The 14,718-nt window shown below is 35.3% G+C and overlaps 2 protein-coding genes and 1 pseudogene across 2 annotated transcripts; all 3 read left to right on the top strand.

The window, feature by feature from the left end:
- Positions 1-27: 27 nt before the first annotated feature.
- LOC140818515 (PHD finger protein ALFIN-LIKE 2-like) lies at positions 28-3,206 on the top strand (annotated as a pseudogene).
- A 1,963-nt stretch (positions 3,207-5,169) lies between these two features.
- Positions 5,170-6,799, top strand: LOC140824467 (trihelix transcription factor GT-3b-like). Its single transcript, XM_073186054.1, has 2 exons — positions 5,170-5,664; positions 6,059-6,799. Exons 1-2 carry the CDS (start codon positions 5,425-5,427, stop codon positions 6,626-6,628), a joined length of 810 nt encoding a protein of 269 aa, XP_073042155.1. The 5' UTR covers positions 5,170-5,424; the 3' UTR covers positions 6,629-6,799.
- A 3,028-nt stretch (positions 6,800-9,827) lies between these two features.
- LOC140818507 (acyl-coenzyme A oxidase 4, peroxisomal) lies at positions 9,828-13,921 on the top strand. Its single transcript, XM_073178493.1, has 13 exons — positions 9,828-10,024; positions 10,554-10,658; positions 10,954-11,060; positions 11,308-11,385; positions 11,467-11,590; positions 11,706-11,779; positions 11,877-11,936; positions 12,145-12,254; positions 12,516-12,675; positions 12,921-12,997; positions 13,088-13,259; positions 13,346-13,438; positions 13,583-13,921. The coding sequence occupies exons 1-13, from the start codon at positions 9,997-9,999 to the stop codon at positions 13,712-13,714; spliced, it is 1,320 nt and encodes a 439-aa protein (XP_073034594.1). The 5' UTR covers positions 9,828-9,996; the 3' UTR covers positions 13,715-13,921.
- The last annotated feature ends 797 nt before the right edge of the window (positions 13,922-14,718 follow it).

Raw genomic sequence — 14,718 nt, 5'->3', positions numbered from 1 at the left:
CGAGACTGCCGTTTTCTTACGAAAACATGTAACTAAAACGACGTCGTTCGTTTATTTGACCTGCTGCTGCTGCGTATTTCGACTCTCAATTCTCATGATACATGCATAGTCAACCATCACCTCTTTTCATGTCTGCAGTTCTATTTCAGACAATTCTTTCAATCCCTCTTTGTAATCTTACGTATTCATTTCAGATCTTAAATTACACATAGAAATGGCCGCAGTTTCTTCAAGCCCCCGAACGGTAGAGGAGATCTTCAAAGATTACAGTGCTCGCCGTTCTGGAATTGTTCGTGCTTTAACTTATGGTACTTTGTATACACAACTGTACATATACAGTATTTGAGTCTAAATGTTTATATCTGGGTTTGTAATTTTTTTGGTTTTTTTCTCAGACGTGGATGAATTTTACGGGCTTTGTGATCCAGGTAAAGTTTTTAGCTCAGATTTTGTTTAATTTACTTTATGGCTAAATGTTTTTATCATCGTTTTGTTACAAATCGAATATTGTCTAATGCGTAAAGACGAAGTTTTGAATCTTAATGTTTCTGTCATTTTTTTAAGTTTAAAATTGTGGGCTAATCAGATCATTTTTACTTAAGATTGCCTCTGCTATTTTTCTGAAGCGTTTAGCCGGAAATGTTACTGTTTTTCTTACTAAGTTGTGTATTTTTTTTCGTGTTCTGTTGTTAACTGTAAATTTTGGTTGAAAGAAGCTGCCTTATGCTTCTTTTCTGTTAACGTTAATAGTCAAAAGTGAAGAAGACTTGTATTTTCCAACCTGCTACTTCTTCAAATTAGGCCACCGGGGCTGCCTATATTTGCCAATTAAGTATACTGTATTCAGATACTTTTTTAATATATTTTTGTGAAGAAATGTAATGTTTTCACATGATAAACTCCACTTCAATTTTAGTGGACTCTTTCATGAAATGGTGAAAATGAATACTCTGTTTGTTAAAATTATTCCAGACAGTTAGAAAACGAATCGGCAAATTTAAGTGCTGCTGTGTTGAATGAAACATTTCTAATGGGCTAGTGTGCAAAGTCCTGAATTTTTATCAGTTTTGTGATATATGAAATTTATTTCATCTTAGATTTCTGTCTTATGTATTTCATGTTTTGTCTCTTGCATCACTTGTTTGTAGAGAAGGAAAATTTGTGTCTATATGGGTATCCAAATGAATCTTGGGAAGTGAATCTACCAGCCGAGAAGTTCCACCAGAGCTTCCTGAGCCAGCACTTGGGATCAATTTTGCCCGGGATGGAATGAACCAAAGAGATTGGCTTTCCCTAGTTGCTGTGCACAGTGATTGTCGGTTGCTCTCAGTTGCTTTTTATCTTGGAGCAAGGCTCAATAGAAATGAAAGGTATACGCCACATGTCTTGCTATAAGTTTCTTGATGTGGCTGATCATAGGCTCTTTTCTTCATGTGCTGTTCTTAAATGTCATGTGCACCGAAAACTGCCTTAACTTGACAGTTGCTCTAATTGCTGATGCTTTACACCTTTTAGTAATTCTTCATTTATAAAATAGAGAAATATTGTGAAATGACCACCATAACAAATTTTACTCTTCCTAAATGTCGTAGGGTTTGGTACCATCAGAGCTCTTCGATATAGGTCTGAAATTCGTCTTGTTTGAGAATTCATTTGATAAGATTCAATTATTAAATGATTCATTGGTCAAGTTACACAGCTGTAAATTTTGCTGAATGCATTGATTTTTCTATGACTCATAGTATAATCTATGTTTGCTTAAAAATAAGTGTCTTATGCGATAATACCCTTGATCATTAGATTTTGGAATGTCATATGGATACTCTGTAGGGTGTATTGGACTTTCTGATGCATCCCCTTGGGGTACTTCTACTAATCTTGGTTTGTCATCCAGTTTGCAGAGCATAAGCAAACAGTTTAGAAAGTAATTAGTTTTTTGGGTTTTTATTGGCACACATTTTGGCTGTATCTGACTCATAGAATACTCAGCTAGTTTTTGAACATTTAAAATTAAAATTTCACTATAAATTGTCTTTGAAATTAATGTTATTTTAGCATCTCGAGAAAACTCAATTACATGCTTATTTTCCACCACAGTTACAAGGTGTTATTGACAAGAAAGAAAGTTTATCGTCCTTGATAACTTACTGATGTTAGTCAGTTACGAACATTTACTGTTTTCTAAATTTGTTGTAGACCATGCTTTCCTTCTGAACATGTATGCATGTGGAGGCATATATTTGATTCGAGATGAGTTATTTATAGGTATAAATTTGTTTCTGTACTTGCAGAAAATGCATGTTTAGCTTGATCAATGATCTGCCTACAGTCTATGAACTAGTGACAGAAAGCAAGGCTGAAAAAGACAAGCCCAATGTGGATAGTGGAAGCAAGTCTCGTGGCGGCACAAAGGTAGAATTGTTGTAAATGTAACTGCTAGTTATAATTGAGCTTTTCCTTTTGAATTAGCACTTCTTTCTCGTAGCTAAAAAAATGTTTCCAGATACCTGAAAGCAGTGTTTCTTTTTAACTAAAAGTTTTAGATAATGAAGTGAAAGTCGGAATATTTGATTCTGTTGAGGAGTCTTAGATTTTGATCATTGATTGTGATATTAATCAACCTTAAATATGTTCCATATACAGAGGTCCATTGATGGCCAGGCTAAAAGTAATCAAAAGCTGGAAGGGGAAAGTTATGAAGCAGATGAAGATGAACATAGTGAAGCTCTATGCGGAAGCTGTAGTGGAAATTACAGTGCAGATGAGTTCTGGATCGGCTGTGACATCTGTGAGAGGTGGTTTCATGGGAAGTGCGTGAAGATAACTCCTGCAAAAGCCGAGAACATCAAGCAATACAAATGCCCATACTGCATAAAGCGTGGCAAGCAGTAGGATCCCCCTTCGATTGGTGTGTGCTAACAAGCTGGTATAGCAACATTGTCTTTCATCTGTTATAGACTAGTTTGTGATGTTTATTATAGTAAATTATGGAAGGAATAAGGCAGTCTTCTTTCATGGTAGGTAAGTTCACTTTTAATGCAAATATTCCTCAATTCTTGCTATCACGTCTTCCGCGGCTTAGTTTAGATTTCGAACATAATGATCTGTAATGTAGAGTGTGCAGCGTCAAGCGAGACATTTAAAATGCTTTGCTCTAAAGTTATTATAGCTATTTTATAGGATTCTTCGATTCATTCATGTGTTGTGAAAGTGTTTACATGCCATGTACTTGGTCGAGCTTTATTTATGTGATTACCTCACTGAATCAATAGAAATAATTAAGTAATGGATACATATCCACTAAAATAATAGAAATTTATTTATTAATTATTTTTTTCGAATTTCAGCGGATAGCTTATATTAAACTTTAGAATTGGTTGAGACCGTCTCACGGATACTAATCTGTGAGACGGGTCAACCCTACTCATGTTCACACTAAAAAGTAATACTCTAAGCATAAAAAATTATACTTTTTCATAGATGATCCAAATAAGAGATCCGTCTCACAAATTCGATCAGTGAGACCGTCTCACACAAGTTTTTGCCTAAACCTTTAATAACATAGAAAGACATGATAATTATGGGGGAGATTTGATGAGTTGGGATTCAACTTGAGACTTGCCACCAGGGCCCCTGGTCCTAATGTAAGTCTATATTCATCAAAATTCAAGGCTGGAAAGAGCGGTGGCTCGACCTCAGCCTCGGTCATGAGCGGCTCAGCTGGCTTGATGAGTATGTCACCTCTTGGATTGTACACTTTTCTATTTTCCGTTGCTGAACACCTGCAACCCGCCAATTAACACAAGGAGATGCTGATTTTCGAACTTTCCGAGAGATTGGAAATTAAATTATATATATAACAAAATCCAGAAACTAAACCATAGCCCATCTCGTGCCAAAGGACAAGAGCAATGCATCGGCTCACCGAAGTTGGTCCGCTTAGTTTACAATGAAGGGATTTGGAATGGGCCTGACGGTAACCCAATAATCGCCATGGCGGACTTGGAGGCCCGATACAATGTCATCTGGTAAGAGGAGGGTCATTCCACCGGGGTACGAGTGTAGCGATAGGCCCAGTGTGACATCGGGCTGAGGGCATTTTGGGTAATAGTTAGCCCTCATGCATGCACTCATATTGTCCAATCCTCCGAAGGCTTCAAGAAGAAGGTATCCCTTCTTCTTGAAAAGAGGTTTATTGAGAAAATCTTCAACAGTTGGTTACCAAGTTTTAACTAGTTCTTATGTATTTCACCAACAATTCCCAACAATTCATGCAAGAATAGGTTTCTTGTGAGATGATTTTATGAATTTTTATCTGTGAGATCCTACCGATATTCACAATAAAAAGTAATACTCTTATCATAAAAAGTAGTATTTTTTTTGGATGACCCAAATAAGATATCATTCTCACAAAATAAGACTCGTAAGATCGTCTCACACAAGTTTTTGTCTTCCTGCAAACAAGTGAGATCCAAATTACCCCTATATCTCCCATCTTCACTTCTATTACTCAATCGCGGTAAAATTGGAAAATATAATTACTAATGGTAAAATATATATTTTCGATTTTTAAATTTTACTATATTTTTAATTAGTTTTTAAGTCAAACAATTAGAATTGAATTTCAACAAATCTAATATCTAATGAATAAAATTTCAAGTCCGAAAAACATAAAATTACTTAATCGTATACTGTTGTTTTTTATCCATGCCTCTAAAATTATCATGATCTATAAAATATAAGTTTATTACATTAAACTGGCCTCGTACAAAATCATGTAATTAATCTGTTAAGACGTCTGATATCTTCCTTGTTTTGTTTCAAAAATAAAAAATGTACAATGGAATTAATTACAACGTACGTTCATCCAATCAGATTAATTTTTATGTAATTCTTAAACTATTTTATATAATACTTGGTATATTGTTTAAATAGTTAGTGTAGTTTAGGATATATATAATATTATTTAAGGTCACAAGCATTTAAATCTGATTAAAATATTACACAGCATCTGTTGGTTTGACCTTTGTCACAGTCATCAGCATGACGACACAGATACGCCGTGTGAACAAATGAACAAGAACCAAGAAAAAGACGCAGACCAATTTCTATATATATATATATATATATATATATATATATATATATATGTAAAAAGAAAAATCAGTTTCCGCGTAGGGAGATGAGACGAGACCCATTAAGGGAGAAACTGTGCAGAAGAAGGAAAAACAAAAAAAATAAATGATAGAGTCATTTTCTTCATTTCTGAAACTCGTTTGACTTCTAGCCTTTATTTTCACATTGATGTTACAGAAAAAAAGTAATGTTTTCTTTTGATTTTTCCGCCATTGATGAATTATATTCTTGGGGTTTTTGATCTATAGCTAATATATCATTAACATACATACATATATATATATATATATGGATCATCATCAGTCGTATGCTAGTGTGGGTGTTGGCGGGGACAGGTTCCCTCAATGGAGTATTCAAGAAACCCGGGATCTGTTGATGATCCGGGCGGAATTAGACCCCAATTTCATGGACAATAAACGTAACAAGATTTTGTGGGAGCTGGTGTCCACTCGCATGAAAGAAAAGGGCTTTGCCAGAAGCGCTGAGCAGTGCAAGGGCAAGTGGAAAAATCTTGTTACCCGATTCAAGGTATGTATGTAATTAATACATGATACAAGTACATACGTTTATGTACTTTCTGTATATACATGTGTGTGTATCATTTGTTTATGATGAACCAGCGATTTTCCTTCGTTTATTTTTCTTTTTTCTGTGTGAAAATGTGAGCTAATTTGATTATCGGCATGAAATGAGAATGAGAAGGATTAATTTACAGTCATATTTTTCCCAGCAAAAGTACTAACCAAGGTTTTCTTGTGGTCATATTGGTTAAAATAAAGTCATTACTTAGTAAATCTAAATTCTGTATAAATTATAGTTTGAGTGATGCATCGAACATATTAATTATAACATGTGATACATTGAGAATTTTATTTATTCCGGGTATAAATTGGAGATTTTATTGTATTGATTTAATTTGCAGGGATGTGAAGCAATGGAGACAGAAGCCATGAAGCAACAGTCCTTTCCATTTTACAATGAACTGAAAGTAATATTTGCTGCAAGAATGCAGAGAATATTGTGGCTGGAAGCTGAAGCTGGCGGAGCCGCCTCCTCTTCCTCCAAGAAAAAGGCGGCACTGCAATTTTCTTCCGACGAGGAAGATGATCTTAAAGAAGACAGCGAAGAGGAGAAATCCGGCGGGCCAAAAAAGAAAAGGAAAATAAAGGGAAACCCTCCAAGTGGGAATATCAATAATCAGTCGATGAATATCATAAATGGGATAAAGGAAATAATGGAAGAATTCATGAATAAGCAAATCCAAATGGAAATGCGCTGGCTGAAAGCTTATGAGGAAAGGGAAGAAGAGAGGAGAGCAAGAGAAATGGAGTGGAGACAAACAATGGAGGCATTGGAAAATGAGAGGTTAATGATGGATAAAAGATGGAGGGAAAGGGAAGAACAATGGAAGATTAGGGAAGAAGCTAGGGCTGAGAAAAGGGATGCCCTAATTACAGCTCTCTTGAATAAGCTTACAAGAGAAGACATTTGATCATACATACTATCATTAATTTAATTAATCACAGTTTAGATGGACGACGAATCGAAAACACTATCGGTTCGAATCTTTTACTTCAAATAATGCATGTTTAATTTGATGTGTTCAGATGAACTCTGATATTCATTGTATTCCATTTATACATGAGATGTGATTATGAACAAATTAGCTGTGGTGACTAAGGACTAGTTGTGAGTATTAAGAGAGCGTTTGCAAAAGATTATTTTTTTGAAGAAATTATTAAATGATAGATTACGAAGACGCGAGGAAAAATCTGATTTTAAGAAACACACAAAACTGATTTTTAAGCCAAAAGTCGATAATATTTTTTTTAATGATTACAAACACTCTGTTATTAGCTCTCAAGGAATTCCATGTTTTAATTTATTTAGTGGTAGAGGAGATATATTAATAAATATTTTGTGTTTCAAGTTTTTATGATAATAATTGCTTAGTAAATCTAATTAATTGGCCTATTTTTAATTTCTTGAGGATGCTACTAACTAAATATGGATGCTAATCAGTGAATACTAATATATTTATAGCTGATATTTCAATGATTTATCGTCTTGTTTCGATAGGTATAAATATTTGGTTGCAGTATTAAAATTAATGCGTTTTGCCAATGTGATTGCCTTAATTGTATTCCCATTAATTTTCTTTGACTTTTTTTTTGTTTATTTATGTATCTAGAATTCTAGGTGACCTCTTATTTGTTATCATTGAAAAGAAATTTACACATTTCTTGTGCAGGAACACAACCTTTGAGTTTTCAATTTCTTGGGAGAAAAGGTTGCATAGTAGTAATTCCCAACCAATGGGAACACTACACATTATTAAATGTAGAATATCCCATCTCTTATTCTAGTTATCATCAACCTTAACTTCTTGGGGTATTTTTTTCCTACTTATTTCTAGTGATAGATGAGATTTATAGACAAGCATTAAACCCGAGATGTGACACAATTTTATAGGGAAAAAGTGAAGCAAGAGATGGATCAAACTATTTGACATAATTATTCTAGAATAGGTCTCTTGTGAGACGATCTCACGAATCTTTATCCGTGAGTCGGGTCAATCCTACCGATATTCACAATAAAAAGTAGCATTCTTAGTTTAAAAAGTAATACTCTTAGCATAAAAAGTAATATTTTTTCATGGATGACCCAAATAAGAAATTTGTCTCACAAAATACGACTCGTGAGACCGTCTCATACGAATTTTTGTCTTTATTCTATTCGTTTTTTTATTGTCTCAAATATATAAATAAAGTTTCTATTTATTTTTAATAATTTGAATAAAAACTGAGTAAGAAGTTTGTTCTTTTTTTAATGATTTTTTAATTTGTGTAAAAAAATAAACGAACTTGTATATGTAAAACGATATTTGTTTTTGTATTTGTATGTATTCTGCGGTTAGTTGTTCTCATAATCTCATCTTGGAGAAAGCCAAAAAAGTTGGTGTTAATGCAAGTCAAACGAAGACCAAAAATAAAAATTAAATAATAGAAGACAGAGCCAAGTCAAGATCTTGAAAGTAAAAATGAACAAAAATGTCAGCACGATTAGTTAATGCAAATAATAGGTTATTAAAGAGGCTGCAGACAATTAGGCCCAGCACTTACGAATAAAGAGGCCCACGTAGAGGTCGATTAAATATTGAATTGAAGTATTGTTAGGTGGATTTTTCGTATTAAGTCATGAGCAAGATGTGTCAATTCTACTGATATTCACAATAAAAAATAATATTCTTAGCATAAAAAAGTAATATTTTTCATATATGACCTAAATAAGAAATCCGTCTCATAAAATACGACTCATGAGACCATCTTACATAAGTTTTTGACTTAAGTTACATGGATAATTGTTTGCTCAAATTTTAGAATTTGATTTTCAAAAAGATATAATTCTTACTATTCATTCAACTACTTTTTCTCGATTCAAAGTTTCAAATTTTCAGTAAAACATTGTACTAAACTTGCTTGGAGATTATAAACAAGTTGTAGGGACAAAAAAAGTGTCTTCCAAGTTCAGGAAAAGGGAAATGGGTTCGTAATTACTTGCTCTTGAACATGGCTCAAATTTGACAATAAAATTAAAAATCACGCTGAAATGTATCAATTAAGCACGTGAGAAGTGAAAATAATAGGATTATCAATACCACTTCCGATTTTCCATTGCCTTGAGAAGCTCATCTGTTAATTATGCAAATTCTTTAGCTTCATTTTGCAATTCTTCAGTTTGCCTCCTGGTTTTCTGAAGAAAATTGCAATGTTAAATGACTCTGGTATGGAACATCTGAATAGCTAAAGTACAGGAAGCTTATTTCTTGCTTGTCCAGCTACTGATGAGACGTCCTGGAATTAAACAACAGATGAAACAGCAGATCGAGTTCTTTAGATGGCTCCAACCAGGTGAATGCGATAGCTCATAGAATAACCAGATGGAAACTACCCCAGTTTTCCTGTAAATAACTTCAATTTCTTCCCTTGTTCTAGCTCTGGCTTAACATCAGCACCACCACCAAACAATTTTTCACGTTCAGTTTTCTTCTCGACGTGATCGAACAAAAATTGCTAGTTGCTCCAAGGACCTGGCCAAATCAAGACCAACACAAGTAATATTTTCTTAAATTTCTTTACCTTTAGCTCTGTTCTATACTTCATGGGATAGGATAGGTTCCGAAGGCACCAGCTATTTCAATGTCATCAGTGTAAAATCCTTGCATAAGCGTAAAAGAGCTCTGAGATGGGTCGGTTGGAAGAATCCAAGAATAGAATATGTAGTATCATTAAAATCGAAATCTACCCAGGTTGTTAGAATAATGACAACACATCATTCTAAATCAATTCCTCTAGTTCCAACCTCAACAACTTTTCCGGACTCAGATTCTGCCACATGTGCTATGTTGTATCGCTATGCTCTCTGTTTTTTCGGTCAATAGGCTTACCATGGAGCTCCTGTCTCTCAGGTATGATTCAGTTTTTTTACAGTAATCGCACAATATTTTCTCCTTGAATTGAGGGTCATGACCACCATCTTCTCTTTTTGCTGCAAGAGCAAAGGTATTATTATTATTATTATTATTATTATTATTATTATTATTATTATTATTATTATTATATTTGAGATATCGGCCCAAATACATGTTGATGTGGTCCAACCCATTAAAAAAGCCCATTTGTATTTTCAACGTAGTTACAACATTTGATTGCGTGCCTATCCGTATTGAATGATTTCATACGAATATTCTCCCTACTACCGCTTCTAATTTATGATATTGATCGTGGATCACTTTCTCTCCGGTTCGCTGTTGGTTTTTTCTGCAAAGTCTGAGCTAAATTAGTAGAAGAAGGCATCGTGATGACGGTTCCAGCGACCAAACATCAAGGTTTTTGACTCCTGCATCTCTTTAATTTTTTTCTTACTATTTTCGCTTCCGTGGACTGTGATTTGTTGTTTTTGTTTTGTTATTTGGATATTCGAGTGATGCATTCAGTGGAATTTAGTAGTTTCGTTTTACTGCGAATTCGGTGGAGCTGAATTGCATGGATCACCATGGTAAACGAGTCGAGATTTGTTCTAATTTATTTCAAATTTGTGGAATTTGATACTCACAGCTTCGAAGCGTTTTTAATATGTTCAAGGTGTGTAGATTAGTTGGAACGATTGAATTCCCTGGTAGCGTAGTTCAATTTCATTTGCGTTTGTTTAAGCGAGTGTGAAAGATGTCCAGAGTGTAGGGAATAAGAAATGCTAGCAAGACCATGATCTGCGAAGGCTTATGAAAAAGTATGCGGTGATCTATGTGTAATAGGTTTGCATCAAAATCAATTTGTTCAACTGGAGTGGATAAATAAAAGATTTAGTAGTTTTAACTTCTGAAATCATTTGATTATTATAATATTATGTGGGTGCAGAAAATAAATCTGAAGAGGCGAAGAGTGCCTTGGTTGATCTGCCAGCTTTAGATGTTTCTGTCGCATTCCCCCAAGCAACTCCAGCTTCCATCTTTCCGCCTTCTGGTAAGGATAATATCCTTGTGGTTTTAAATCACTATTGAAAAATTGCATGAAAATGCAATCATGGATGTGCTTTTTTATTCAATTTGGCTGCGTCATTTGATATGTTCATGTTCTCTCATACCTTTTACCGCACTCTTTGTTCAAGAACCATGGAGAGTAGCTAATCCTTCTCAATGGGACACCCGAAACCTCTATATGAGATATTTGCTTGTTTTTAATTAGGATTATACTTTTCTGAAACGTGTCGCTTTGCATTTTCATTATACTAATTTAAACCTCTGAACTCACATGACAGTGTCGGACTACTACCAGTTTGATGATTTGTTGACACTTGAGGAGCAAGCTGTCCGAAATAAAGTACGAGAGTGCATGGAAAAAGAAGTAGCTCCGATAATGGCAAAGGTGTTTTGGTCATCTTCCATACAATCATGCCATTACTGTCGCTTGCTTTCTTATTGTGTTTGGTAAAATCTGTTAGGAATGGAATAACCCTCCGTTTATTTTTTTATTCTTATTAACCACTTCATATAAGCAAATGAGAAGTTGAAATTTTTAGCATTTACTCTAAGAATTAACTTTTTGGAATGGCACCTTTCTTTGCTTCATGTTGGATCAACCTGAAATTGGGGTTGGGAAATTGTCTTTTCAGTATTGGGAGAAAGCAGAATTTCCATTTGAAGTTGTTCCAAAACTCAGTGCTTTGTCTATTGCTGGCAGCACTATCAAGGTTCGTAAATTAGAAGTTTTGATTTCCAGTTTCTGTTCAAGGGACACAAACATGTGGCATTTAATTAAATGTATAATTCAGGGCTATGGGTGTCCTGGCCTCTCTATCACCGCGAGTGCTATTGCTACAGCAGAACTTGCCAGAGTTGATGCCAGCTGCTCTACTTTCATTCTGGTTCATTCCTGTTTGGCAATGCTAACTATTGGTTAGTCTGAAGTCATTTGCATGATTTATACCTTCTAGTTACTTGCCACTTGCCAGTTTGTTCAGATAACTTGATGATGATGATAAAATCAAAAAGAGATTTGTTTGTCTGTCAGGACTCTGTGGGTCAGAAGAACAGAAGCAGAAATATTTGCCATCTCTTGCAAAGCTTCAGACTATAGGATGTTGGGTGAGGATATTGTTTGCCCAAGGCTGTATCCTAACACGTTATGCATCTTTAGCTTCTCTGTTTTTAGTAACTGGAGTATGTATTCAATGGAACTTAGGGTCTGACAGAACCTGATTATGGAAGTGATGCTAGCTCTTTGAGGACAACTGCAAGGAAGGTTTGGTTTATTAGCTTTTTCCCCTTATATCCCTATGCTTACGTTATCAATAAGTCAAGTATAAATTTGGGGGATGGGGGGTTGTGGCTGGGGGTGGTGTTATCTAACACATTGGAGTCATCGGCTGCAACATGAATTTGTTGCAGCATGGTATGTATGGTCTTGTTTTCCATTTTTTAAAAATTAATATATTGTTTTTGATTATCAGGTTGAGGGAGGTTGGATACTTGAAGGCCAGAAGCGTTGGATAGGAAACAGCACTTTTGCAGACATTTTAGTTATATTTGCTAGAAACACTGCTACAAATCAAATAAATGGGTAAGTATTAATTTCTCTCATGTCCTTTCCACACAGTTAACTTTGTATTTTTGTATGCACGTCGTCTTAAAATGCAACTTGGGAGATATTGCTACTGTGTTTTTTATGCCTTCAAATCATCAATTTCCATTAAGGCCAGGTGTATGCCTTGCTGTTTCTTGTGATCCCTCGAAACAATGCCAAAATATAGCCATGTTTGGGCTTTATGTTTTCCTATACCATCTGTCTACATCACTCATGGTAGAGCTTCATCTGACACAGATTCATCCTAAAGAAGAATGTTCCAGGTCTGCAAGCTACTAAAATAGAAAATAAAATTGGTTTAAGAATGGTACAAAATGGAGATATTCTCTTGAAGAAAGTCTTTGTCCCTGATGAAGACAGGCTGCCTGGAGTTAATTCCTTTCAGGATACAAGCAAGGTATTCTCAAGAGTCTTGAAGGTTGATGCAATGTTTTAGTTGGTTGTTTGTTAATGTGAGTTTCCAGACAGATAATATGGGAAGCTTTATGGACCATCAATAATTTCTCTCGCGAATAAATTAGCTGAATGATATACTGGCTTCTTGTTGTAGCCTAGCTTCTTCTGAGTTTCTATGTGAATGGGACTCTCACCTTTTACTTTTAAATACTTTGATCCTCAAAATACATCTGTACCTGCAAATAGGTGCTTGCTGTTTCACGAGTAATGGTTGCTTGGCAGCCTATTGGCATTTCAATGGGTGTTTATGATATGTGTCACAGGTATTTAAACCCATCGTATTTTTTGTGTGGTTCATTTAATAGAAGTTTTTGTAGGCTTTAACTTGAAATTGATTGTATTGATATTAAAAGGTACTTGAAGGAAAGGAAGCAATTTGGTGCTCCGTTGGCAGCTTTTCAGCTCATTCAACAAAAATTAGTCCTCATGCTAGGAAATATTCAAGCAATGCTCCTCGTGGGGTGGCGGTTATGCAAGCTGTATGATAGTGGTAAAATGACTGCTGGTCATGCTAGTATGGGCAAGGTCAGATATTACCGTTGCTCGTTTTATCTGGGATTCACAGGGTTTATTTATAATAAATTTAACTGATTAGTTTTTGTTCAATCTAGTCGTGGATTTCATTGAAGGCCAGGGAGACTGTTTCTCTTGGGCGGGAGTTACTGGGTGGAAATGGAATTTTAGCCGATTTTCTCGTAGCGAAGGTTAGTGGCAGCATGCTAAACATTATATTAGAAGCATTTCATTGCAACAGTTGAGAGTTCGGTGTTTTTCTAGTTCTATTCTAACGAGTCATTATTGTGTAGTTGATAACACCATCACTTTCACATGCTACTTTCTTTTGTCAGGCCTTCTGTGATTTGGAGCCAATATACACGTATGAAGGTACGTATGATATCAACACATTGGTAACTGGCAGGGAGATAACTGGAATAGCCAGTTTTAAACCAGCCGTATTACGCAATCGAAGCCGCTTGTAAGCTGTACACTTTTTCTTGGATCGAGTTTCAGAAAAAGGCTTCGTGTTGGGTGGATTGATTTAAATTATTTTGGTCCTTTTCGATAAATGAATGTAGTAGTTGATGTTGGTGGATGATTGATGATATTGAGGAATTTGTCGCATACCTGTTGTATGAATTAACTTCATCGCATCACAGAAAAACTAGATTGACACTTTGTTGCGACCAGTTTAAGGTTCTGCTTGTGATTGTGTGTCGGAATCGTTGCATTACCAAACCAAGTTTACAGCTGTGCACCTAGATACGTATTAGCAGATTAGCATACATGACGTGAATTGTGTTTTTTGCTTTGTTAGCCTAATATGCCTCCTTTCTGTTCATCTGCAAGAAAATACTGGTAAGAGTATTATATTATACGTGTTTTAGATGGATAACTGAAAGAACATCGAATAGCATATGATGAATACTGGGCATCCGAGTGTTGATCGATTTCTTGGAGTTGATGGTATGTGGTTTCAGAGCAGCTTTGAGATACAATAACAAGTCGAAGTATGATTGTCTTGAATCACATCTCAAAAGTTTGGAGGGGTTTGGACGTTTGGTGTCGTCTATGAGCTTTGTAAAGTGCAAGTTACACGTCACGATGTGAGGGTCTCGATGGAAAGAGTTGAGAACATCCGATGGAAGTATCGGTGGCACAAAACTTTTCTGTATGGAAAACAGCCAGCAGGTTTAGGCAAGACCTTAACTAGCAAACAAACTTCGAGAAGCTGGCGTGCATATAGTTGTCCCTGTTGATATTTATGAACTCTGAATCACAAATCACTTTTGCTCAACTAGATCTCGGTGAAGGTTTTATTCTCCCCAGTTTCCTTCAATTTGTTTTCTAATCCTACCGAATATTTAACTATTCCAATATTTTTGCTGACGCATACATATTTCAGGTAGTGTTTGAAGTTCATAATAATTTTTTTAATCATGTGCAAACACAAATTTTTAATCATTTGCAAACACTACCTCGGTCG

This window comes from Primulina eburnea, chromosome 2 (assembly GCF_022965805.1).
Source record: "Primulina eburnea isolate SZY01 chromosome 2, ASM2296580v1, whole genome shotgun sequence".
NCBI classification, from domain to species: Eukaryota; Viridiplantae; Streptophyta; class Magnoliopsida; order Lamiales; family Gesneriaceae; genus Primulina; species Primulina eburnea.
Note: the sequence above shows the minus strand (reverse complement) of the source record. Positions and strands in the feature narration are given on the sequence as shown.